The sequence below is a fragment of the Gavia stellata genome, chromosome 5, assembly GCF_030936135.1.
Source record: "Gavia stellata isolate bGavSte3 chromosome 5, bGavSte3.hap2, whole genome shotgun sequence".
Lineage (NCBI taxonomy): Eukaryota > Metazoa > Chordata > Aves > Gaviiformes > Gaviidae > Gavia > Gavia stellata.
The window spans coordinates 27,184,470-27,209,686 of record NC_082598.1 but is presented as its reverse complement, the minus strand read 5'-3'; the positions used below and the strand labels follow the sequence as shown (position 1 = coordinate 27,209,686).

At 43.3% G+C, this 25,217-nt stretch overlaps 1 protein-coding gene across 1 annotated transcript in view; it reads right to left on the bottom strand.

The window, feature by feature from the left end:
- Positions 1–22,425: 22,425 nt before the first annotated feature.
- LIMCH1 (LIM and calponin homology domains 1) overlaps positions 22,426–25,217 on the bottom strand; it is a 182,747-nt gene continuing 179,955 nt past the window's right edge. The window contains exon 35 of the mRNA XM_059818246.1: positions 22,426–24,681. Within this exon, the coding sequence (XP_059674229.1) occupies positions 24,656–24,681 (26 nt within the window). The 3' untranslated portion in view covers positions 22,426–24,655. The remainder of the gene's footprint in view (positions 24,682–25,217) is intronic.

Here is a 25,217-nt window from a genome sequence, read left to right as displayed (position 1 = left end):
TTTTTCCGTGTCTTTCTACAACTGTGTTCTGTGACTCAACTGTATAGTGTTAATATCAGTACAGACTTGTCTAGTTGACCGTATAAATAATGTTTTCCCTTCTCGTAGTCTCTATGGCGTGTCTTTATGGAGAAATAAGGTTCTCACGGGTTCGGTTCCCTTTGCGTTTAGAGAGACCAGGTTCAGGCAATGATATATATTTTTGTTATCGGTTGCATGTCGTCTCATTTTTTTTTTTTTCCCTACCTGTTGGAATATGTTTGTGAGCATAATCGTCATAAATTATGTTCAGGGTTTTCAGATTTATTTATATGTGGTTAAAATGAATGCTTCTATTTAAAAGGGGAAATATTTCTACATGTGCATATAGTTTTCCAAGAGTGTACCATTAATTGATTGTTGATAATAAAACCCAAAAGCAAATATAGCACCGTAGCTCTTCTGACTTCTTGTTAGGGCTTTATTTGGAGGGGGAGGGCTCGGGGTTTTTTCCGACAAAGGCTGAAGGCGGACAACGCCGAATCTGGACTGAGTCATCAGAAGGAGATGGGGTCGGCAGCATTATTTTTAATCTGCGTTACCATCAGGAAGACCAGAACTGCAGGTCCCATCATTACTGCCTAATTGTGCCGTTATTAATTATTTGCAAACAGGCTGATGGGGGGGGGGGGGGGGCGGGGGACTGGGGACGAGGCGGGGGGGGGGGGGCGGAAGAGGCGTCAGATCTGACCTTTTGTCGCTACCTCGAAAACTGGAGGTGGCCACTATTAAGCGATATCCGTTAAAAGAAAAAAAAAAGGGCGTAAACTACAGGTCTGGTTTGTCAGCGGATAAAGCATCCCGCAGGCCGGCTGAGAGCTTTCGCCAGCCATTACACCAGCAGGCGGAAGGTAAAATTGGCTGTACAGCCCGGCGGCTTTTCGCAAGCGGTTCTCCTGCTTAAACCCTCTGCTTACACCGAGCGCAGGGAGCGGGACCGTCGGCGGGGACTAGCGCGGCCGCAGGCTCTGTTCCCACCCGGGCCAGGACTCGCCCCGCGGCCTCACACCTGGGGACGCGCTTTGCTTTTACCGCCCGGCAGCGGGAGCCAGCGGCGGCCGAGGGAGCGCCCCGCCCCGCCCCGCCCCGCCCCGCCGCTGCCGCAGCCCCGGCGGCGCGGCCCCGACGGCTCCCCGGCAGCTCGCCCGGCCCAGCCCCGGGGGGAGCGGGCAGCGGGGCCGGCGTGCCAGACCCCCGCAGGCCACGGGGTAGCAGCAGAAACCCGGCCTCGCCCAGGCGAGCCGGCAACCAGCTTCACCAAACCCCCCCGGGCAGGGGCGGGCCCCCGCCCCCGAGAAGAGCCGGGGCGCCCCGGGGCTGTCGCGCACCCCGCTGCCGCCTCCCGGGGCTGCCCGGGAGGGTTAACCTTGCGGGTTAGCTGGAGGGACGCCGGGGCGATGAACTCTGTCTGACACTGGCAGAGTCAGTGGAGGAAAAAAAAAGACTGTTTGGGGATTTGGCTGAGAAGCAAATAGGGCGAGAGCATTCCTCTGCACGGTTGGAGTGCTGGGGAGTGGGTGCCACCCCCCAGAGCACAATTAAAAGAGCCAGGAAAAATGGGACAAGTGTTGCTTCACTAATAAAAATACTTCAATAATCAGTTTTAAAATGCTGCAATAAAATATGCAGTCTATTTTCTGGAGGAAAAAAACCTGTATGCATTTCTTGAATATATGTTTTGATATAATGTGGGTAGCTTTTGCCATTTTAATTTTTCTTCCCAAAGTCGTTTTGTGAGCTAAGAATATCTTTGTTCAAAGTAAATGGACTGTCTCTAGGAATTACCCAGCTGTGGACGGCACTGCAGTTCTGGTAATAGTCACCTACATGGAAAGAGTTTCCCGCTGGAGAAGCTGCAGCACTCAGTCCATCTGCTTTACCATGGCTGAACTGATCCCTGAACTCTTAGAGGAGGCAAGACCTGTAAACCAACCAACCAAGCAAGCGTGATTTAAAGATACCTCTCCTGGTCAGGCCTTGCTGCGTGAAGATGATCAGCTTCTATTTTATGGCATGCGGTTGTGATTTGAAAACATTAAGAGATGACAACATGCTACTTCTTTGGGTATTTTTTTGCCAACAGTTTACTACTTTGTCTGTTAAAACTTTGGTTTTATTTCTAATATGAAGGGTTCAGCTTCCAAGCGATGGACCTAGCTACGTGTCTGCTAGATCTTTGATCTCTCTTAATTTTTCTACACTGTAAACTGATTTGTATCTTGAGCTATCTTCTTCCTGATAAACTAAATAGGTGGTGTCCTTTGCATCTCCCACAGTCCCTAAGGCTCAAACTTTTAAAATCTTTTCCAGAGCTGGAACCACTCCTGTTTCTGAAGAAGCTTGGCAAAAGGGATACCAGGACAGTACCAAACACTGTGGTGTCTCTCTCACTGATGGTTGGTACAGAGCTAGGATCACCTCCTTATTTCTGATCATGATTTTCCACTGAGGTATCCAAGTTTATAATTAGTCCTTTTTGGAAACTTCTGTTCCATCACTTACTCCTTCTGACCCATAAATCTTTTCCCAAGCCACTGCTTCCCATGTTCTGGTCACCCCCAAAGTGCGGGGAACCAGGGGAGGCCTGAGGCGTAAGGCACCCACCTTTTGTAAGGACCAGCGTGCCTGGGGCAGACCCGTTGGAATGGTTATTTCATCAACCTTCGTGATTGCTCAGTCAGGTAGGAATGGATGGTTTGGAAATATGTGAAGTTTATTTCTCCCGCCTGTCTGCAAAGGCAGGAGTTTGAAAAGGACTATTAATTAAATAAGTAATCTACAGGATTGCTGCTGACCTTTACAAGCACAGAAGCTAGGAGGGCCATGGGGTACCCAGCAGGAGCCCAGGCAGGAAGAGGATGCCAAAAGGCTGCTTACCAGTGGTACTAGTGAAAGCCGAACAGGCAAGCTGATCCGTAACACCAAGAGACGCTCTGGGGATCACAAGGCAAGGACATCTGGGCAGAAGGACCTAACAAGTCAAAAGATGCTCCAGTAAAGAAATGAGGGTAAGGTTTGTTATTTTTGTTGGGTTTACCCCCTCATGTTGTTCAAACAAAGAATAATTTGTTTTATTATCCAACTCAAATTCAAGATGAACACTAGTTGTATCTTGAAGAGTTCAGAGGTAAATTCACATTGTGCGTTTGAAACAACTTGAGTATTTCATTGTCTGCTTTTCTAAATATCAAGACTTGGAATTCAGGTCTAATGTCAAATTTGGCTCTGCGGTAGCTCTTGCACACACTCTCACTTTCTTCTCTCCAATACGTGAACAGAAAAAGTAATTCCTGATTGCAGTATGAATTTCTCAGATGGATGGATGCATGACAATGCAAACATTAATTTTGCTACTAAAGAATACGTAGCCAGCATACAGGAAAACTACAATTAATAAAAACAGTCCCTTTCACTGAGAAGCAACTGTGTCTAAACAGTTTAATCTTTACATATCTGCACTTACTTAATAAAGTTATCAAACTATTACCAACCAGTGGGAAAAGGAGGTGTCATGAAATGTGCCTGTGGTCCATTAGAATATTTTTTAAAATCGTCTTTTCCGCCCACCTTTTTTTGACACTGTTGAAAGTGCTAATGTATGTACTTAGCAGGAGTCCCCTGATCCAGCCTGACTCCAGCTTACTGCTGTGGTCTGAAGCGTGGCCTCTTTCTGAAGGCAAAATCTGGGGTTTCTTCACACAGGAAGGATCCCCACTGTACAGAGGAGGAATGGGACACGAAGCTCACTAGTCATTGTTAGACACCTACTAAACTAGTACCTGTCTGTAACTCTTGCTGCACACTTAGCGTGAATCATTAAGAGTCAAACATTAATCTATAGACTAGCTGCATCATCTGCAAAGCAGAGCAGCACTATGAAGGCCATATTACAATGGGAGATGAAGCCTTCTGCTTCTGTCACCAGTTTAATTTGGTCCTTTACAAGCTGTCACCTGACAACTGGTATGAAATAAATTGGTGGCTTCATCCAGGGTGCTACTAAAATATGGCTCCATCTTAGAAAAACAACTTTGCACCTTGTACTTCATGCAAGAGGTCATCAAGTAGGCCAAGGAACAATTTGAGAGGAAACCCATCTTCTCAATTTGTGGGGAATTCATCCAGAAACACCTCAAGAAACTTTAGGTGTGAAAATGAAGCTCATGCTGCCATATTCTAGGTTGGAAACTTCCTTTGGAGAGAGGAAATCACTCTTTGGGCTGATCTTGTCAAGACTGTTTTATCAACAGGAAATTAAAATATTTGCACTTGAAAAGGAATATTATTTCATACTCTTATTGCAGGCCAAGGCCATACCTCTTCCCATTCCTTTCTGAAAGAGAGTTAGTAAGGGAATACCGATAACATCTCTTGTTGCTTCAAACAGCTTTCAAATAATGTATAAAGTCTATCAACAGTATTAGATAAAAGTTCAAAGCAGTCTTGGGAAGTGTAAGTGAGAGAAACTATGCCTTTCCAGCAGTCTGAAATCTAATGTCAGCATTAAGGCCTCTATCAACAGGCTTAAAGTACAGATGGTGTCTTCAGGAGCATTAGCTTCAGTATCGTTTCACAGAAAGATGTTTATAGAAAAAGAATCAGTATATTAATTTCCCCTAAGGAGAAAAACTATCCAGGGAACAAAGCACAAATTTTATGAGTTGCTGTGGTTATTTGGTTAAGGAAAGGAAGTGACTGGAAATTGTGAAACCAGTGGCTAAGAGAATTGGTTATCTGGCGTGGACGCAACATTTGGGAAAGCTTGGCTTGCTGGTCTCAGAGGCATGGGTCACCCAGAGCTCCCAGCTGGAGCTGTGGACACTCATCGCCTTGAAAAGTCAATCCACTTCTTGAAACCTTCTCCTAAGATAGTGCCTGCAGCAGTCCATGCCCCAAGATATCGCCACAAACCCCTGTGCTTCCAGGGCTGTTGAAAACCAACCTATGCTTTGAAGAGCAAAGGGAGGCGGCTCACCCGTCCCAAGCCATGCCACCAACCAGGGGGTCCATGCAGCTGCAGCAGCTGCCAACACTATCCCATCCTACTCCCCCCCCGCAATGGTAAGGGAGCTGAGCCGCAGAGAGCCAGCGGCAGCACCTAGCAGTTACCTCCTGGTCCTCATTTCCAAGCAGAGCCAGGAAGGAATAACCTCTTCCCTCCACCTGCCTTTTTGTGGGTAACCATGAACCCGCTGGATTAGGCTCAGCGTTGGCCTGCCTTCCTTCTGTGATGCTCTGTGCAGCTTTCCACCGCTGTGGCCTCCTTGGGCTTGTAGGACTCCCTTCCAGAGAACCAAGTAGAAGACAACTCAGCTTCAGTGAGCCCTTGGTTGCTTTGTCACAGCTTTGCAGACAGTATGGGGGAGCAGGGGGAGAGACAGCAGAGCTGCTACCAAGTGGAAGCTGTATTTCTCATTGAGGTTTATCATCGTGGTGTTAGTGGTGTTCAATGCAATGTACAATTACACAGATATATTCCACAAGCTGTCACAAGCTGCAGGTTATTCCTACTTTTTTTATTTGAACCTAAAGTGTCCGACATCGTGGTTCAAAATAATCTCAAAGCAGTGCTGTCAGGAGAACTCAAAAGCTCCTGCCCCTGTATTGATTTCACAATATCAAACTGTTTCTAGAAACAGCTACCAAAATACTTGTGCTGTATTACCTTTAAAAAGGTTACCAAAAAGGATGAGCTCTGAAAATAAGCAGTTCAGGAATCTCCATAGGTAATACTGCAAATAAAATGCCAACGTATCTAGAATGCAAACATCCAAGGAACCCCCTCTCACTTTAATTCCAAAGATACATGCTTTCTTTACAAACTGAGTGTCTCTTCATTTTTAATAACAAAGTCTTATTACAATTGGAAGAAAGAGCGGTAGTTAAAACTGTATCTACTGCTACTGGATGGACTTGTAAAGCATTATGTGACAGCCTATTTTAGAACGGTGATGCTTTAAAGACACAGATCTAATTACCACTAGGAATATCTCTGTGGAGACAAAAAGTTAGATAAACATGGTGTCGGCGGTTTTGTCCTGCCGCAGAAGAAGGGGATGTGCTAGATGCACATCTAAGCCCTTCACTCCCATCCTATTCAATTCCCACTGGAAGTGTAGCACTGACTATCAAATCTGGCGGCATTCACAGAAAGGTGGCAAGAATGATGGAGGGCACATATCATTCAAGAGAGGTGGAAAAGTTATTTGTATTAATAAGGGGGTGTGTTGTACTGTATAATATTATGTATATATGAATACTAAAATACTGATGAGAGTGGAGAAGTTACATTATGTATTTTTGTTTTTTACCTATTTGATCTCACCTTTCAGTGACTGCATCACTCAAGCCCTCTCTTGATGTTGGTTAGGAGAAAAAAAAAAGGTAGGATAACATGTAACAGTGCAATATTTTGATTCCTGCCTTAGCAAGTTTAAAACTGGTAAAGGGAGATATTTCAAATCCCTAGCTAATCAAATTGAGACTCATTGCCACAAGATTTTGTGAGGTCAAAATTTTAACTGAATTCTGCAAAAAAATGACGTCTTAAGTAAGAATATCCAGCCAGTACAATGTGGGTTAATAAAAGGTTCTGAAAGATTTCTGATATAAACCCATCCATTTCAGGGTGTAAGTCAATCTACTTATTGTGGATGAGACCTTTAACAAATATTTCCCCCTGAAAGACTTCTTCTGTGTTCTTCTAAATCCCCTGCTGCTGCTGAATTCCAGAAATGGGTTTACAAACTGTAGGTCACAAGTTTTAGGCTGTACATCACTCTCTATTTCTATATTCTAATAGCAAATGAAAGCGTGGCCTCACAAATTTCCCCCATTTACATTTCTTCATTGTCTCTTTTGGTGGGTAATAGTCCCTGTTATATTCATGGGGTCAGCTTCCACCCTGGCCGAAGTAGTTCCACAGCTGAAGTCAGATACATCTTCAAAAGTGATTAATTTTTCCTGTTATTACTGATTACTTTCATTGATCAATACTTTCACTGGTGCATACCACTAATACATTTCAATGTCAGTGTGGGAATTAATTATCCTTAATTATTTCCTTTCAAAGATCATGACTTTTTTATTGTTGTTGAGATTTTGGGATATATACATAAACTTGTGGCCAGATTTGTCTTTAAAATTGTCCAGAATAATTTGTACAAAACCTCGTAAGCATAAAATACTTTTAAAGTATTTTATTTTTAAAGAATTTTTACAAAATATTTAAAAGTAATAAAAATGAAAATATTTAATCACTTTAAAAATGGGCATATTAAAACCCCTGTAATTTTTAAACCCAGTTACATGTGAGTTCTGAAGAAAAAGGGGTTTCTCTAAACAATGAAAAATATTAGCGATACAAGAGAAGATTAAATTATATAACTGTGTATTGTAATTCTCAATGATTTATAAAAGGCAAAATTCAGATATGCTGTACAATAAATTATCATTAAGATGAGACTACAGTTTGGTCTAATAGAATCCCATTATTTAGAAATGGAAAAAGAAACCCTATTAGATTATAGAGTTAATTCCCTGCCAGTGCTGAGGTCACTGCTTTTTCACTCTCAGGCTTGTCTACATGGAAACTGTTGGTACAGTTGAAGAGTCTTCTTGAGCAGAGTAATAGAAAGACAAGAGGACCTCTGTGTTGACCTTGCCACTCCCATAAAGGAATGGGAATAGCTGTAGTGGGTAAATCACCTTAATATATAATTTTAAAGAAGGAGAAAAATCTGTTAAGGTCTGGGGGTAAATACCCTCAAATGGCAATACACCCCAGTATTGCCAGTATATGAGGATTAAAGACAGACCGAACCAAAGCCATGGGCTCAAAAAGCTCATCTGTGTATTTCTTTCGCATTTCCCTGAACAGTTTGGATTTTGTGGTCTCCTTTTCCTCCCAGTGATAAATTAGCCACAAGGGATGTGTTTTCTGAGGAGGATATCAGCGGGTCACATTGACCTTTAGGGTCCCTCAGCATGGCAGTTTCAGGCAGAAAAGAGCATGGCTTTCAGCTGGGAGTATCCTGTTCTCTAAGCGGGAGTCATCTTTTACCACCTCATCCTGATAGGCCTCCCAAATTTTTCAGCACAGAGGTAAAAGCTGAGGCATGTGCCCTTTGAAGCACATCAAACTTTTCTCAGGGACAAGTGCAGTAGAAATGCAGTTCATTCCCCTCCATAATAACTAGTTCTCTCACAGCGACCACAGTTTCCATCCATCCAGAAACACCCGTGAGGCTCGAGGGGATGCCCACCCCAGTGCCACACCGTGCACCGAATCCACTTTTATATGTCACTTTCTTGTCTGCTGAGGTTATGAATTGTCCCCAAACAATTTTTCCTCCTGAAAGCTCCTTTGCTGTGAGCACCTTGACCCTCCCTTTCCACCCTGCCAGCAAATTGCCGCACAGTTTAAAGGGCTGCGATGACAGGTCTCAAAATGCCCGGTGTCCCTGCTGATGCTGACAGCCCTGTGCTGCTGACAGAGCCACCGCCTTATACTTCAAGGAGCTGTGAAAGAAAAACTTGCCTTTAGTGGAGGCACTTTGTCCGTTTAGCATCATTAAACCGGGATTTGTCAGCTTAACAAACTTGGCATCAACCACACTGCTGGCTGTTGAATAAAGATACTAAAAATATTGCTTACTTTCAGTGGCTGCCTGCAAGAGACTTGAGAATTACGTTTTCTATGTTACTATGTCAGGAGGCACAAATCGTTTGCTCACTTGTGCATTGAATTAGACAAACAATAGCTATTAAAAAGTATCAGCTACTGCTAATCAGTGCAGCTCCACAAGGATACAGTGTTTAAAAACCCACACCAATTCGTTGTTCTAAAGAAATAGCTTCAAAAAAATTCCTTATTTGGTTGCCATGGTATAATTTAAAATTTTTTTTGGTAATAGGAGTCCTGGGATGGATAGTTGTCTCACCAGCACAGAACTCAAGCAAATGAGATGTCACTGATGGAAAACTGATGGAAAAGAAGATTTGAACAATTATACAAAACAGATAAGCCCTTAGCTTCTCCTGGGATCTAATGATACACTCTGCAGGACCATTTGGGCTACAAGCATAATTAAAGCTGGTCCTGAGTCATTCTGTTGCAGCACAAAACATGAACAACAAGGAACAGAAATCTTTGGCAGCCTCTGTGCAAGGGAGGACGAGGACAAGACTGGTGTCTGACACAGGGTAGGACTGAAATGTATTTGAAGTACAGGGCTATGAGAAAGAATTGCCATTTTATTAGCATTTTATTTAATAGACTACCATTTGGAAGCATAATCACATCTGGATAAAGACCTGAACATGCTTTTCCACACTGTGTCACCTGTGGGAAGGACATTATTCAGTTATGTTGAGTGTGTTATATTATTCTATTAATCCCATATTTAAATTACTCAGCTATTTAAACTACACTCTTTCAGCCTGTTGCTTTTATTAGTTGATAAACACCACCTCTGTTTTTGACCTTCTCTTGTCGAAAACACTGACAGCTGTATTTTCACGTTGTTTTTTGCTTTCCGGTGGAAAACCACAATTTTGTGATGAATTAAGTGCAAACCCCAATCCACATGGCCAGTTTGTTCAATCCGTCTGAAAAACTCCTTGCGAGGTACGAAAGCCAGCTAGGCCCATGCTGCCAAAAGGAAACCATTAAGACTGTTTATTGCTATCCTGAGCCACTTTAAAATTACACACATGACTGCTTTTAGATGTTCCCATTTGGAAAGAAGAAGTGTCGTGGTTTAGCCCAGCCGGACTAATCACCACACAGCTGCTCACTCACTCCCCTTCCTCAGCTGGACAGGAGAGAGAAAATATGAGGAAAATGCTCGTAGGTCGAGATAAGGACATAGGGAGATCACTCACCAATTACCATCATGGGCAAAATAGACTTGACTTGGGGAAATTAGTTTAATTTATTACCAGTCAAAATCAGAGTAGGATAATGAGAAGTAAACCCAAATCTTAAAAAAACAACACCTTCCCCCCACCCCTCCCTTCTTCCCGGGCTCAACTTCACTCCCGAACCTCTTCCCCCCCCGAGCGGCGCAGGCGGACGGGGAATGGGGGTTGCGGTCAGTTCATCACACGTTGTTTCTGCTGCTCCTTCCTCCTCACACTCTTCCCCTGCTCCAGCGTGGGGTCCCTCCCACAGGAGACAGTTCTCCACAAACTTCTCCAACGTGGGTCCTTCCCACGGGCTGCAGTTCTTCACAAACTGCTCCAGCGTGGGTCCGTTCCACGGGGTGCAGTCCTTCAGGAACAGACTGCTCCAGCGTGGGTCCCCCGCGGGATCACAAGTCCTGCCAGCAAACCTGCTCCAGTGTGGGCTCCTCTCTCCACGGCTCCACAGGTCCTGCCAGGAGCCTGCTCCAGCGTGGGCTTCCCACAGGGTCACAGCCTCCTTTGGGCATCCACCTGCTCTGGCGTGGGGTCCTCCACGGGCTGCAGGTGGATATCTGCTCCGCCGTGGACCTCCATGTGCTGCCGGGGGACAGCCTGCCTCACCATGGTCTTCACCACGGGCTGCAGGGGAGCCTCTGCGCCGGCGCCTGGAGCACCTCCTCCCCTCCTTCTTCACTGACCTTGGTGTCTGCAGAGCTGTTTCTCTCACATATTCTCACTCCTCTCTTCTCCGGCTGCCGCTTCCCGGTTTTTCCTCCCTTCTTAAATATGTTATCACAGAGGCGCTACCACTGTTGCTGATTAGCTCAGCCTTAGCCAGTGGCAGATCCGTCTTGGAGCCGGCTGGCATTGGCTCTATCAGACATAGGAGAAGCTTCTAGCAGCTTCTCGCAGAAGCCACCCCTGTAGCCCCCCCTGCTACCAAAGTGCTGCCACGCAAACCCAATACAATAAGCATACATGCAAAGTGGTTCCTAGCTGCAGGCTCATTCCCCTTCAAGCAATGCCGTCCATCGTCCTGGAAGAAGGGGGCCTCCTTTTTGCCCACCCCAATATTTTCAAGAAACATCCCAGCTTCTACTGGTAGACAACTATACATATACTGAATAGAGCTGGTTCCTGGTTTTGCCCAAGCTGGTCAGAATTTTGCTTTCAAATTTTTTATGTTCAGCCCAAAAATTTCACTCTGAATTGTCGTCCCAATGGCTTAACCTCTGCGAGGCATCTTCTTCACCTACAGTACTATGTAAATATTACTGCGGTGGCCAGTTAAGAAAAACATTTACTTTTATGGCATTTTTCTCTGTGTTTCACAATAATGAATGTTTAACTTATCAATGGCATCTGTTAACATGTAAAAAGCTGGATAAATAAACCTAATTCAGGCTAAATATATTTTATAGTCTAGTGTAGTCTGAGGGACTTTCTGTTATCTGTGAAGTGACTGGAGGGAGCATGTGGAAAAAACAAATGCTAAATGTGCAGAATTAATGGAACGTTCCCTGCTCCAAGAGAGACTTTTTAAGTGTTAACTAATAATTTTTACGTATTTCAGTGAAAATATGAGATACGTTTAGTTTTATTCCATTTGAAATAATTCAGCTGGTAAGTCTTTTTCAGAAAGCAAATTATTGTCGCTGCCTCACAGCGCCAATTTATTATCCAAAGTAATAACCTTGGCAAAAATGTCTATTATTTCAACTTTTAAATAAGGACTCGGTTCACATGTTTAATGCCCTGTGTAAGAGAATTAGCAGAAACTCAGCTCAATGTGGTTTCAAAAGAGGAAACTAAGCAGACAGCCTTGTTAATTTAGCATATAGACTTGGAATAAAGTACAACATCCATCATCTCTCGAAATTCAATTAAAAATTGGTCTTGTGTCCAAGGAGAAGGAGCCAATTTTCTGCTGGAAGCAGAGTCTTGGAAGATCACTGAAACCCTTAATGGTTCTTTCATTGTGGGAGCCAATATGAAAGAAAAACCACTTTGGGAGTTCAAATTACCCCTCCCATTAAATGCTAGAACATGTGTAATCTTCAGGTTGGGCCCGTTGCTGTTGATGCAGTGCTTTCTGTCACCACGGACACACAGGGAATTCCAGACGTGCTTGTCCCACGGTCCTTAAAATCTTCCCGTGTGCTGCTGTACGCTGCAGCAATGCTGAACAGGCTTTTGCATTCAGGGTGAAATATCCTTCCTTACCATATGTCATGTATAGTTCTTATTCTCCCACAGTAGGTTTCTACGTGTGATAAAAAGATGCTTGCAAACACACACTGAGATTTAATATCTGGGGAAAGGGAAGCCTGAAAATATGTTAACAAGATTTTCAGCATCAAACACAATTTTGTTTCAGATTTCAGCTGTTAAACATCTTAATTTGTTTTGCTTTTTACTCCGGTAACATAATGCTAACGCACTCTGACAGCTTGTGACTCCACACAGAGGAGGTTTCGCAAACCAATCTCTTTACTTGAAATTTGATTTACAAAGTGCCTCGGTCCTTTAGCTGTGTGGCAGCAGTCACCGTCACAACACTTGTCATGACTCGAAGTAGGAGCACAATCTGGGCAGTTTTTCCTTGTTTGTTTATTTTCATCTAGTGGAGAATTCATTGAGATGAAAGAATCCTTTTAACCATTTAATGTCCTCATCTGTCGATAAGCTCAGCCCAGAAAACGCTGTCGTGCAATGTCTGCCACACTCCAAAGGAAACAGTGGAATTTTTTTTGCCACATACATTAAATTCTTGATGCAGAATGCAGGTAGCATCTATGCAGTTTATTTTTACAACATTTCTTTTGTATGAGCTGGTCTAACAGTTAATGCAGAAAGCTTTTAGATTCCACATCCTCCGTCCACCCTAACCTAACTTTGGGCTTCTTCTCACCAGCAGTTAGGTCGGACGGTTCTGGGCACCGCAGTCACTGCCGAGCCAGGAGGACCATTTGTTTCAGCTACAGGCCAGCCCCAACCTTGTGTGGGCCATCATTTTCCTGGGAAATCAGGTTTTTGCTATGTGAAGAGTACATGAGGTTGCACTTCCTATCATGAAGCCCTGAAGAATGGGCATGAAAAATAATAGAGGACCACAAACATCTGCTCTCGAGGTAGCCCTCGAGGCTGTTGCCTGCTCTTGGCAGGGGTAGGTATCGCTTCTGCGTACGTGCACCTGGCTTGTCCTGAATGAGCATAACCTGGCATGTCCCAGCATCCCGACAAGATGTTATGGGGCATAACCACCTCCACAGGATAAGCACCATGCGGACCATTCGTTTGAGTAATTGTATAATTAATTGGAGAAGATGATTTGGCATCAAAACTTAGTGAAAAATCTTTTCTTCACCTCTCCTCCCAGTAAATAGATTTTCAGATTTTTTACATTTATTTTACTAAGATAAAATGTCTGTTATTCTCCAGGCAGAAGATACAGCTGCTGCTGTAGGAACAGCAGTGCAGATGTTTCCAGCTCTCCTTCTGCATAGGTGAGACATGGGCAGCCAAGCTAACATCACCTAGCTAAGAAGCCCAGCCCGTAGAGAAGACCAGAGAAATAAACCCCACGTGCCTTCCTCACTGCGGCAGGCATCACTCATGAAAGCATTTTGCTTACAGTTTTTAAATCTCCTTCCAGAAAGGGAAGACCTTTTGCCATGTTTTCCTCTCAAAAGGGCATTTAACCAGAAGGATTCAGCTTGCCTCGCTCAGCTCCAAGCGTAGGAAATGATCTGCTAACGCAACAGGTCTGTACGCTAAATAACTGCGGTCTGCACGAGATGCTGGAGCTGGCTTCAGCCCAGACAGCCGCTCCGGGTAGTCTGGCTGAGGCAGTGCAAAGCGTGCTGCCGCTTCTTGTGCCGCATTTCGAGACAAGCTGACTCCACTCCTGATGGGCGTCTTGCTCTGGTGACTTTTACTGCAGCACCCGGGTAGCCAGGTCCTTCTGAACTCCCCAGTCACTATGCTACAGTCACAGTCACTGCTAAATGCATGCTTTTTGCTGTTTTTTGTTGATTTTGTTTGGCTTTTGTTATCTGTACTGTGTTTCTAGCATCTTTATTCCCAGGTTGTAGCCTAAATTGAATTCACTAGTGAAGGCATTCTTTCTCTGGACAAATTAGTTTCTGTGTCCTATTTATCTGTTTGGAAATAGACGTATAATAATATTTTTCTGCCTCACAGCAGTGTTTTTAAGTCTTATTCAACTAACGATTGCAAAGTGCTTTACTGTTTTCTGGTGATGACAGACTCTGTAAGCACCAGTGATTAACTGTGTGGTCCAAGAAGTACCCCAGTGACTCCAGTCCCCCTTTTCTGCTTGTGCTACTTACTTAAAATATAGTTGAAAAACTGAAAATAGTTGAAAACCTGAAAAAACAAGTCTAGGTACCTATGCTTTTACACAAGATGGGTGGCTGTGGGTACCTGACTTGAGGCCTGCTAAAGGTGTCTGATTATCTGGGGTTGGCAATCAGGTATCCTCAAAAATCCAGCTGTTTCCAAGTCCCTGAAGTTGGGTGCTCAGGTACTCTGGTATTCAAATGATACAAAGTGTTGTCCAAATTTTTTTATATTACTGCAGTACAAAGGAAATAACTTTTATCTGTATTCAACCTGCAGCTCAGCACTGTCAAAGGAGAGACATCTTGCCTTAAAACTGTAAACAAATAAAATGATATTGTAGAATTTATTTCCTTTCCGTGATGAAAAGTACTATGGCAGCCTGCGGAGAAATACGTCTTCTTACATTTGCCTCGCTAGCCACAAGGATTTAATAAGGATTCTCAGTGCAGCATGCACATAGCTTTGCCACGCTTGGGCTGCTTCGACCATCTTATTATTTACCCATTTCTGCAAGAGTCCCCACGGCAGGCAGCGTCTGCCCTGTTTGCACGCACCTTTCCAAAGCCCACCGGGCAGCGACGATGTTTGTTTACAGCCCTTCTTTCTAACTGCAAACGGACAGCAAGCAGCTGAGAAACGCTATATTGATCAATCGAGAAGGATTTCTGGCCAAAAAGCAGAATCCCTGGCATCTAAGGGAAAAAATGAAACTGTCTGCAGGGGATGGTGACAGCAAACTACAGTAGAGAGGGGAGCGGGGACGGAGCCGGGCTGGGCTGTGCGGCGCGGGCAACAGGGTCCGGCAGCGCAGGGTGCTGGGCAGAGCCGGCTCTGGCCAAACGCGGCTCTCGGTGAGCTGGGATGTGCCATGGGAGCACAGCTAGATTTCATTTGTGTGTAGGACAAGGCTGAGAAACTGGCTACATCCTCTGTTGAGAACAAGAGGGGAGGAGTGCTGCAACTCCAGCGTTTACCCTTCGAGAGCTCGCTCCTTGCTGAAGGCATTCTTCTGTCACAGGCACGCAGTTCCTGGACGTTATTTATCACGACTCTTCTGATGATTTATTCGCGTTCTTCATTTTACCTTGCCTATAGCTGGTAGGAGCTAAAGTTGATTACTTTTTACGTCAAAGCTTACTCAGTGCAGTGCAAGCCTTCAGCTCCCGGGTTAACAAGGTGTGAGGGTTGCTGTCGACTGGAAGTGTATGGGAATAGCCACATGCTGCTTCAGGTATACAGGATGCTCAAAAAGCCTTGAAGCAGCAAAGAGAAATGTATTCATGTGTTTAATTGCATTCACGCTGTAAGCAGATTTTAACCATTCAAGATGAAGAGAGATACTGAGAAAGCCAAGTGTTGAGTGATCATATTCCATTATAAACTGTTTATCTGCATCTATACCTTGCTCAGTTATTTTGTCTACCGAACACACAGCCCCATGTGAAAAAATACAGCTGTGAAGTTGATGTACCACCTACATAAATTTGAACAGTATGTAAAGAAATGCAATAGCTGTAAATGTCACTGTACGTAGCCACCCAGGCTTTTTTCCCAGATGCAAACCCAACTACACGGAAGACTTGCAGCTTGTGCAAGTCAAAAGCTTTCTCCTTCCCCTTCACCCCACACACTGAAGTGCATCACTGCGAAGGCAGTGCAGCCGCCTGAGCTCCTCGGTCTTCAGTTTACCCAAAGGTTTCTCAGAAGTCCATCATCTGCAAAGGTGATTTAATAAGGCAAGCCTTGCAAAGGAAACTACAAGCACCACCCTCCTCTGTATAAAACGCAGCACAGCGAAGGCATCAGTTAGCTGTGACAATTTTGATTCACTTAGGGAAAGCATCTGTGTGTTGCTACCAGTCAGGGACACGCCTGGCCCCAATATTGTGGTAGGTGGGCTTTGTCATCGCAGGAAAAAAGTCAGCTGTCATGATTTTTGTTGAAAGTTACTTCTAGTTTTGATTATCCAACCCCATGCATTTATACTGGACTGTATCATCCAGTCAAGGGACATGTTCTTTTACACTACTCAGAGAAAAAAAACTTAAAATTGCCTACTTGCTAAGCACAGAAGGATCTAAAAATACTAATCAACAGTCCCAGGAGAAATATAAGAAGAAAGCTACCAGCAAAGGTTTGCAAGAAATAAAAACCTCTATTCCTCTAAAAAGATTTGGAAAATGCAGCTGTTTTTCTGCAAGGTGAATAGAACAGATTCTGCAGCAAAACCTTCCCATGCATTTTCACAACGCTGTGGGCAAAAGCACATTAGTCACTACCTTTAAAAGAAGTAATGGCTTTTCAATTGTTGTGTACCCATGGGCAGCCATAACAAACGCTCTGAGAGGTAACAGCTTTGGCAGAAGCAAAATGGTGAGAATGAGAGTTGGGACCAGCTGATTTGCTTCTGCCACTACCTCCCAGCTTTGCCATCAGCATGCGTATGCACGCTAAACACGTAGGGTGCATCCCAAGATAAGTGTTTGAAAGTGGTTTTGTGAGGCTGCAAATTAATTTTGAAATTGAGCTTTGGTCCATTGGAACAGACTTGCAATTATATCAGTTAGCGGCACACTTTGTCATAGTTCCCTTTCCAATGTCGTCCTACCTTTTCCAAAGTAAGAACCAGGCACAAAATACATTTAGGACTACTGGTAAGGTATGTGTTAACTGGCTTCTTTATGTAGAGTGCTGTCCTTTTATCCTTATGTTTTAAACTTAGCCTAAGAACTGTGAATACTCAGAGGGCAGAATGCATTTCACAGGTCTATCTAACATTGCTCTCTTTACACTTAACTTACCTAAAGCCTAACTGGGACATGGATGGGTGAAGAGTGTTTGCAGGAATCATGTGTGGCTTCAGCACGAGGCTCTCCCCCACCAGTCTCTGTAAGCAGTGCCTCCTGCTCTCCGGGCGACGGGCACACCATGAGCACTGCCCTCTGCCCAAGAGTGGTTCCAATATAAACCCATGGATCCAGGACGGGCACAAAAAATCTATGTCAAATATGAAACAATCTAAATATTTAAAAAAAAGCGCCTCCAAAACGTCAGTCCATGAAACAGTTCAGAGAGCTCAGTTTCACCCTCAGGTTGGTGATGATCTGAGTGTTATCATCATGTGTCAGTCAGGAAAAGCTTTAAATTAAGACCTGAATAGCAGTATAAAGCCCAACACAGAAAGCCCATGTTGAAATCTAGTCTACTTCAATATATTAGTATTAGTTAACAGACCATACAGATGCCAAATCGCTCACCAGAATTCATTTTTCCTAAGAAAAGTTTGTAATTAGACTAAAAAAACCTCTGACATTTAATAACCTTTGGAAAAATAACCACTTTGTTCTAACATGGCAATGTTTAGACATGGTCCCAGGAAAGTGCCTTTGGAGGTGACACCTCCAATCTGAGTGACAGGGACATACTGAGAAAAAGGAGGATTAGTGCAACGCCTCCCCCTCAGGCTTGTGCACTTTCACAGTGTGCAAGAACTGGAACAGCAGTTCTGGCATCACCATTAACACAGAGGTCATTTCAGAAGCAGCTCATTCGTCTGATACGTCCCGTTCATTTTCTGAGCTGGAAAAGATTTGATGACCGTTTCGGAGACCTTCCTGATATGTTTGTAACCTTTTTATCCCCATTAGTACCTGAGAGGGGTCCTTCCAAGTATATAGTCCATAAAGGTTCATGTTCATATTGATATAGGTCTTTTAAGTGATTGAGGATGCTTCGAGACACAGCAATTTTAAGTGTCATGCCACGCTGGGGCATGACATCCCATCCTCAGGCGCCGGGTACAGGCACGTGATTTTATTCTGTTGTGAAAGTCTTCTCCCAAGACATATTTTAGTACTCTTTCAGCTAGGATTGAATACAGGACATTTTCTCATTTGCAGAGAACGTTGATCTTCAGTTTTTGCTGTTGAACCTCTACAGGAATAGCATGACTGGCTAATGTCTGTTGCATTGGTGATTTTGTTTCTGGGAATACAGACTTAATGATCATCCTGTCATCCAGTAATGCATATTTGTGAATGCCCTGAAAACATAGTTTGGTTATTTTTATGATTTTTTTGGAAGCTCTCTAAACTGCTGAAAGACTAATGGAACCAGCTCTTGCAGGAGGTATACAAACATCGTAAGTAGGCAACTATATTTAGGGCCATGCAAAATTCTCTAGGAGAGTCTCAAAGTCTGAGTATACTGTGCAACAGGGTTTTCCACAGGGCGTCACACGCTTGAGGTGCAATACTGCCAGAGATCCTCTTCGCCCTTCCACGAGGAATGTGTCAGGTGCCAGGTGTATTGTACGGAAAGTATATTTTAATGAGCTCCTGCAAACCAGAGACTAGGCAAAAGATACTTTGAAGAGCTACATCGCATGTTACAGAATAAGCATCATTTGCTATCCGATATTGGTGCTTACCTTTTTGGAAGAAAAGGTTTGACCCAGCCGTCTGAGACATTTTCTGCCCCACGAGCCCTAACGCTCTGCTCTGACACTCCAACACAGGAAGCTGGCAGGTAGTGTTCAGAGATGTGGATGGCATGTCTCTCTGTATGCTTGTCATTGGAGTAGTTTGCTGTCTATCATCAGAGGTGATAGACAAAAGGAATTTTTAAAATCCTGTTTTCTTCTTTCTGTTTGATAAATTCTGTTATTTCAAGGAAAGATTTGCATTTCTGTTAATTTTGGTTTAGTTTCTAGACTCATGCGATTGGCTTCAGCATGTTTTAAGCAGCAGGTTACCTGCTTAGAAAAAATGCATCTGTGAACTACGGATGTGGCATTAGCTAAGAGAATTTGCAGTGCATCACATGCAGTGAAGCAGATGGGCTCTATGGATGAGTTAACAGTGACTCATAAGATTGTCTTAAATAATGGGGTTTTTTTTTCCTAAATGGCTTAAAAACCCATATGCTTTGGGGAGGAGAGCTCCAATAGCTACTCTTGCAGAGCATGGGGTATTCAGTAAGGTCTACAGAGCAGCAGCTATAGCCTTGCAGAGCGGTAAGCATCCCTCTTGCATGTTTAACTCATGCTACATTTTATAGCAAAGATGAACAAGAAAACAGACCCCTCCCAAAAAAAACCCAACCCCACACTGTACCATGAGAAGAGTCACAGTCCTCCCTGTACTTTCTATCTCTGTTTTGGGCTCTTACTGCTTGCAAAACTTGAGCAGCTTCCAGTTGAGTCATTTCCCCTTATCAGGGAATTCAGATGAAATTACATTCCTACCGGAGGCTTTTAGAGGTATATAGGAGTCCTGTTTGTCTTTACAGGAGATGCATTTTGCTGGCATCTTTTCTTTTTTTTCCAGCCAAGTGGTGGTCATCTGCTCACTTCCAGTGTCCACAACATCTTCTGATTTTCACTGCAGATGCGTCTCTGAAAATGAGCATTTTGTCATCTTGTTCCCCGGTTACCCAACCTTTTCTCAGGAAAGCAGAGACAAGGGGGGAAGAGAAGCGGGGCGAGCCTCCTCTCTGCAAAGTTTATTGAGTAAATGCTTAACCAGCTTCTCATTATCAGGAAGGGGATCCATCTGAGACCAAATCTTTGCTAAATTGGGCAGCAAGAACTGTACCTAAAGCTAATTTTCTAAACGAAGTGGTAGCGGCCTGCTTTTAACTATCCCCCAGAAGAGTTGTCTGGATAAGGATCAATACTCATGAGATGAGCAAGCTACTGCTGTTTATTACCTGTGCCTGGAGCCTCCAACAGCCACCAGCACCTGGCTGTGTTGGCTGATGATCTCTGCACCAAAACACTCGCTAAAGAGAGAAAATGAACAGCAAAACAAAGGGGTTGGCTGGACCCCGGAGCAAGGGCGCAGAGGAAGAAACGGAGCCCTTGTCCCGCCTGGCTGCCATGGGGGAAAGGGGCACACCCCCCCCTTTGCATGGGGTATCCTCTGCCCTGACATCTGAGCCTCAGCTGCCGCAGCCCACTCCTCTCCCACACTACCCCCTGTTTCTTCCATATGCCCCCAGCTTCATCCCACTGCTCAGCAAGCCATCGTCCTCACCCGGGGCACGCCAAGGCCCTGCTAGCAGTGTGATCTCCCTTGGGGCCCTCCTGGCAGCCTTTGCTACCTGCAGACGAAGGTGCTGGTGCAGTGAGCAGGTGACACCACTCCCCTTTTATAAGGTTTGTGGAATTATTTTGGCATTAAATCAGTGCCGGTGGAGTGCACCCCTATCGGTCCCCTTTTAGGATCATAAAGGGCTCTGGTCAAGTCAGAGCTGCCAGGTCACATTCACCAGAAAATAATAATAATAAAAAAATCGTACCGGGATTTCCACCATTCTACTTGGCTCATAAGGGTCACAATCACCAAAACCGTGCTTGTCTGCGTGCCCAGCAACCTTGGTGCAGAGCTGCTGAAGCAGAAATAGCTGCCCGAGGGCCCCCAAATCCAGCCTCAGAGCAACCTCCAGTGGCAGCGAGCTGTTCCCGCAGACTCGGCACCAATGCTCGCCTCTGGGAACCCCAGCGTACCTCTTCCACCACCGAGCAATGCTGGCCCTCTGTCCAGAGATGTACATGCAGAAATAACGTAAGACCACTACCACGTCCATTAAGGCACCAGGATAAAAATCTGCTTTCAAAAAATTAAATTGTCAGTACTTCCCCATGACTCACCCAACAGCTAAGATGTGCTTCTGGCACAAAACCAAGCCCATCATCCACTGAAGACCCAATTAAAAAGAGAAAAAAGGGGCAGTTATTAGTTTAAAATTTTGTGTGAACTTTCAGCTGGTTACTGGTGAAGCCACATACGCATTGAGATTCAAGAATCAGTGATACTGCAGCACATGCATAACTAAGCACAAACTCAAGGATCTCTGCTATACAGAAATGGAATTAACCAAGCACGTATTTAGCTTTGCAGTACATAAAGTGCTTTATTGAGTCAAAGTCTGAACCACAGTCCACCAACATCAATGAAAGACCTTCTGAGGACTTTGGGTTTGACTCACAGAAAGCCATCTCTGCTCGTCTTTTACCACGACAGCCACACATGCTCTTGGAAATACAGCTTACAGCAGCAATCCACAGGGTACTGTCCCACCTCGTGTACGTCTTTTTTATTGTCTCATCTCATACACCAAGTTTTGTGGAATATAGCTTGGTTCAGTCTACCCCAATCAAGCAGAAGCTTTTACCAGCGGGATGTACACACTCTGCAATCCAGTTTCACAGACAGATCGCATGCAATAAGAGAAATTGGTTATAATAAGTAAAATCAACACCACCAAAGGTAATCAACATTTTATTTATAAACATACATTTACTATAAAAGCTGTTGCATTTTAGACAAGTTTTCCTAATTTCCAGAGGCATTTTAGAATAAATAAAGTAAAGGAAAGGTTAGCATAATTGGTATTCAACATTAGCTCCAACCAGGACAGCAATCCTTGTCCTTGAATGGACATGCAGGTAAGGATGGTCCCCTTCTGGTTCACCAACCTTTAGGACATTCACCGAGAACTACAGATGTACTGCATCAGTAACACTACATAGGAAGAGTAAGGAAAAAATACACCATGGAAAATGGGGTTGTGAAATACAGATGGGTTATGACACCTGTTCAGGTTCTCTGAAGTAGTAAGAGGCTAAATAAATTCTGAAACATCTAAAACCCATTACAAACATTGTACTTGCTTAGCAATAATGAATCATTTTTTGCAACAAATACATTTACATTGTAGTTGAACTGTAGTAAAGCGTTATTGTTTTCTGTGCTCAAAGTTCCTGATAAGAAATGGATCATATTTATGTGTTTAAACCGAAAAAAAAAAGGAAAAAAAAAATTCTTAGCCTGAATCAATTTGCCATGTAAGACTCCAAAGGAAATATAAAATCAAACATAAGCAGCTGGCAAGTACAATTTAGAAAACTGTTGAAAATTATTCTGTGCTGGTGAATAGATGTTCATGAGGGGGAAAAAATTGTTGTCTGAGAAAGCTGCTTCATTTTGCTGTACATACAATCAAACTTGACTAAAACATGCATATATGAAACTAATTGATAGACACCGGGATCAATTTCTAAGCAGCTTCAGAGATCCAGTGGTGCATCTGCAGTGCAATGCATTCCCCCACCCTACCCCTCGCCCATGCGTTTTACACCCAACCATTACCCCTATGCGAATGAAAAGCAGATCTAACCTCTGTGACAACCCACCCTTTTATACACTTGGGGACCCATTTGCACATCTAAACTCTAATCGCATGGGTGAAGTGGTGTTAGTGACTCACACCAAATAGATGCACAAGCATGCACGGTTTCATTTAAAATCAGGCCCAGCCATCATATATTCACATATCCTTAATGCAGCACATGGAATTATACAGATGTAGAAAGTTGGTTATAAAATCTGCTTCTTGAATTTCCGTCTTATGCATTATTTGTGGGGAAACATTATGATGACCACATGCAAAGTGTAAGCATCCTGGTTATCAAAACCCTTTAACAGTAAATCATGCAGATGGTTAATCAAAATATTAGACATCACTTTTATTTCCAAAACATTTTTCTGATTTTTATTTTTTTTAAAAATATTCCCCAGGTGAAGTCCACGAAGGACTTCAGCTTTTTGGACTTATTGCATCCTTAAGTCATCGTTGACTGTGTGCAACAGCTTTGCATTTTCTAAGGCACAATTTTAAGGAAGTAACATGTAACTTTCCAGCAGATAGTCACAATGTCCTTCAGTGACAACATCATACATGGGTTTTCAATGACACGCAGTTTTGCATGGGTATGCAACTCACATGCAAGCAACTGTCTAGTGTTTAGATAAATAGTTGCTAGCTATAGAACAACTCAAAATTATTGCTTCCCTAATAACCACTTCATTTCCATTTACCAACACATCAAAAGATGATGGATGTGCACATAGACAAAATAAATCTCTATTAATTTAGTTTTATCATCGTTTTAAGGCAGAATAAGTAGACTTTTTTCCCTCCATTTTAGGTTGCATGGTGAACTGCTAAAATGGGATATTTCCAATAACTGTTTACCAAAAAGTGCTAGGATATTTTACAATTGCAACACCCCCCCCAACCTTGTCAGTGTATTGTAGGTAAAGTGACACAGCTCTGACTGCTGTTTCAACGAGCTGCTGGATCACTTTAGTAAGGAGCACATGCTTAATCAAAAAGGACAAAGGAAAACTGGCCCAAACACAGGCAAGTTAAAGTTCTTTTGCCTCCCACTGCCAGCCTCCTCCCTGCGTGCCTTCTGCACTCCCAGGTTTTGCCGACTTTATTGGAGTGGTGTACGGAGGAACACAGCCTCAAGGCTGTTTAATTCCCTGCTTTGGAGGGCACCCAAACCACATGTGTTTCTCCGCATGAGATTTCAATCTACCGTAAAGTTTGCAAGTGAATGAGCAGATCTCAAACCAACTCAGACCATCAACGGGCAAGTTACACGCCAAGGAGAAAAGCTTCACCCTAGCATCAAACTGCAGCTTGGAGACTCACAATTCAGCTGTGTCCGCCCACTTGGCCGTCTCTCCCCCACATCACCTTTCATCGAGTTCAGTAACAACAGGGGCTGCTGAGCTCAGTAAGAAGGATTGTTCCTAATGGGAATCTTGCCATCGTTAATGGTATACAGTCTTTAGGTTTAATGAAGAAAACTTTATTGAAGAGATTATTAAGCTATAGTCATGAACATTACTTGAGGTACACAAACAAAAAAATCCTATCACTAGAGGTGCAATAATTTATTTGTATAACTCCTACCCTCCACTGAAGGTAATATAAACACAAAATGCTTCAGAATTACAGGCTGTATTATCAAACTAGTCTCTGTATAAAAAAAGTTATAGCTTCAGTTATAACAGAGAAGTCGTGCTGTGATGTTTAGTTTTTCAAATGCACTGATTAGATACTATCTTAAAATTACTTCTCAGCTCAAGTTGGCATATTCTATAAATGTTCTGTAAACTTAAACTTTTTAATTCCTAGAAATATTAAAACAAAACAGCTTTATTGCATGTTTATTTTCTTATTACTTTCAAAAGAACAAAGTAACAGACTGGAAATCATAAACATACCTGAAAGGTGGGATTTTTTTTTATAGTACTTAGGCTTTGCCTTCCCAAACGTGGTCATACATATTTTGCAAATTTCTTAAGAAAGGGGAAAACCAACATATTGCATTTTAAAGGAGCAGGTGCAGCGTTTTTATGAGTTTTTCAAAATGAGATGAGTGCCATGATGTCCATGGATTCAAGCTCTTACACGTGATTGTCTAGAGGCAGCCGATACATATGAGAAGACAGTTCCTCCTTTAAAGTTATTAGGATTGAAAGTCATGTCACAATGTAGTTGGCTGTCCAGCAGCTGGATAAAACAAAGTGAAACCAAGTTATTAGTCAACAAATTTTAACAAACATACACAGGCTTTTCCTCATATCATCTCTACAATTGCTCTGCTTCTCTTTCTTCCTGCAAAGCTGCGGCACTAACTGCGAAGACAGATTCAGCCTAACTCCAGTGAAAATATATTTTCCACGCCATAGGGACAAATGCATTCTGCATGCACTTTTATTTAATTTTACTCTAAAAGTATTTGTAGGTATATTTACTTTTAGGGTCTGCAGTGGCAAAATAGTAAAGCGAAGGACTGATGAGTCATCTTTAGCTGTGCCTGGTTTGTGTTACATGGTAATACTGAGCCCTTGTGTTATTTGGCCATACAGGGAATCTCATGAATTTACTTCTTGCCTTTGACTTCAGCGCTCACAAACCTGTAACTATTCCCCATGTTTGACACTGAATACCAAGTTCCCTTCCTTGTGAGGTTTTGTTTTAGAGAAATAACCTACCAATAAAACCCCATCTACTTCTGTTTGAAAAACAGAAATATTTTGCACCGT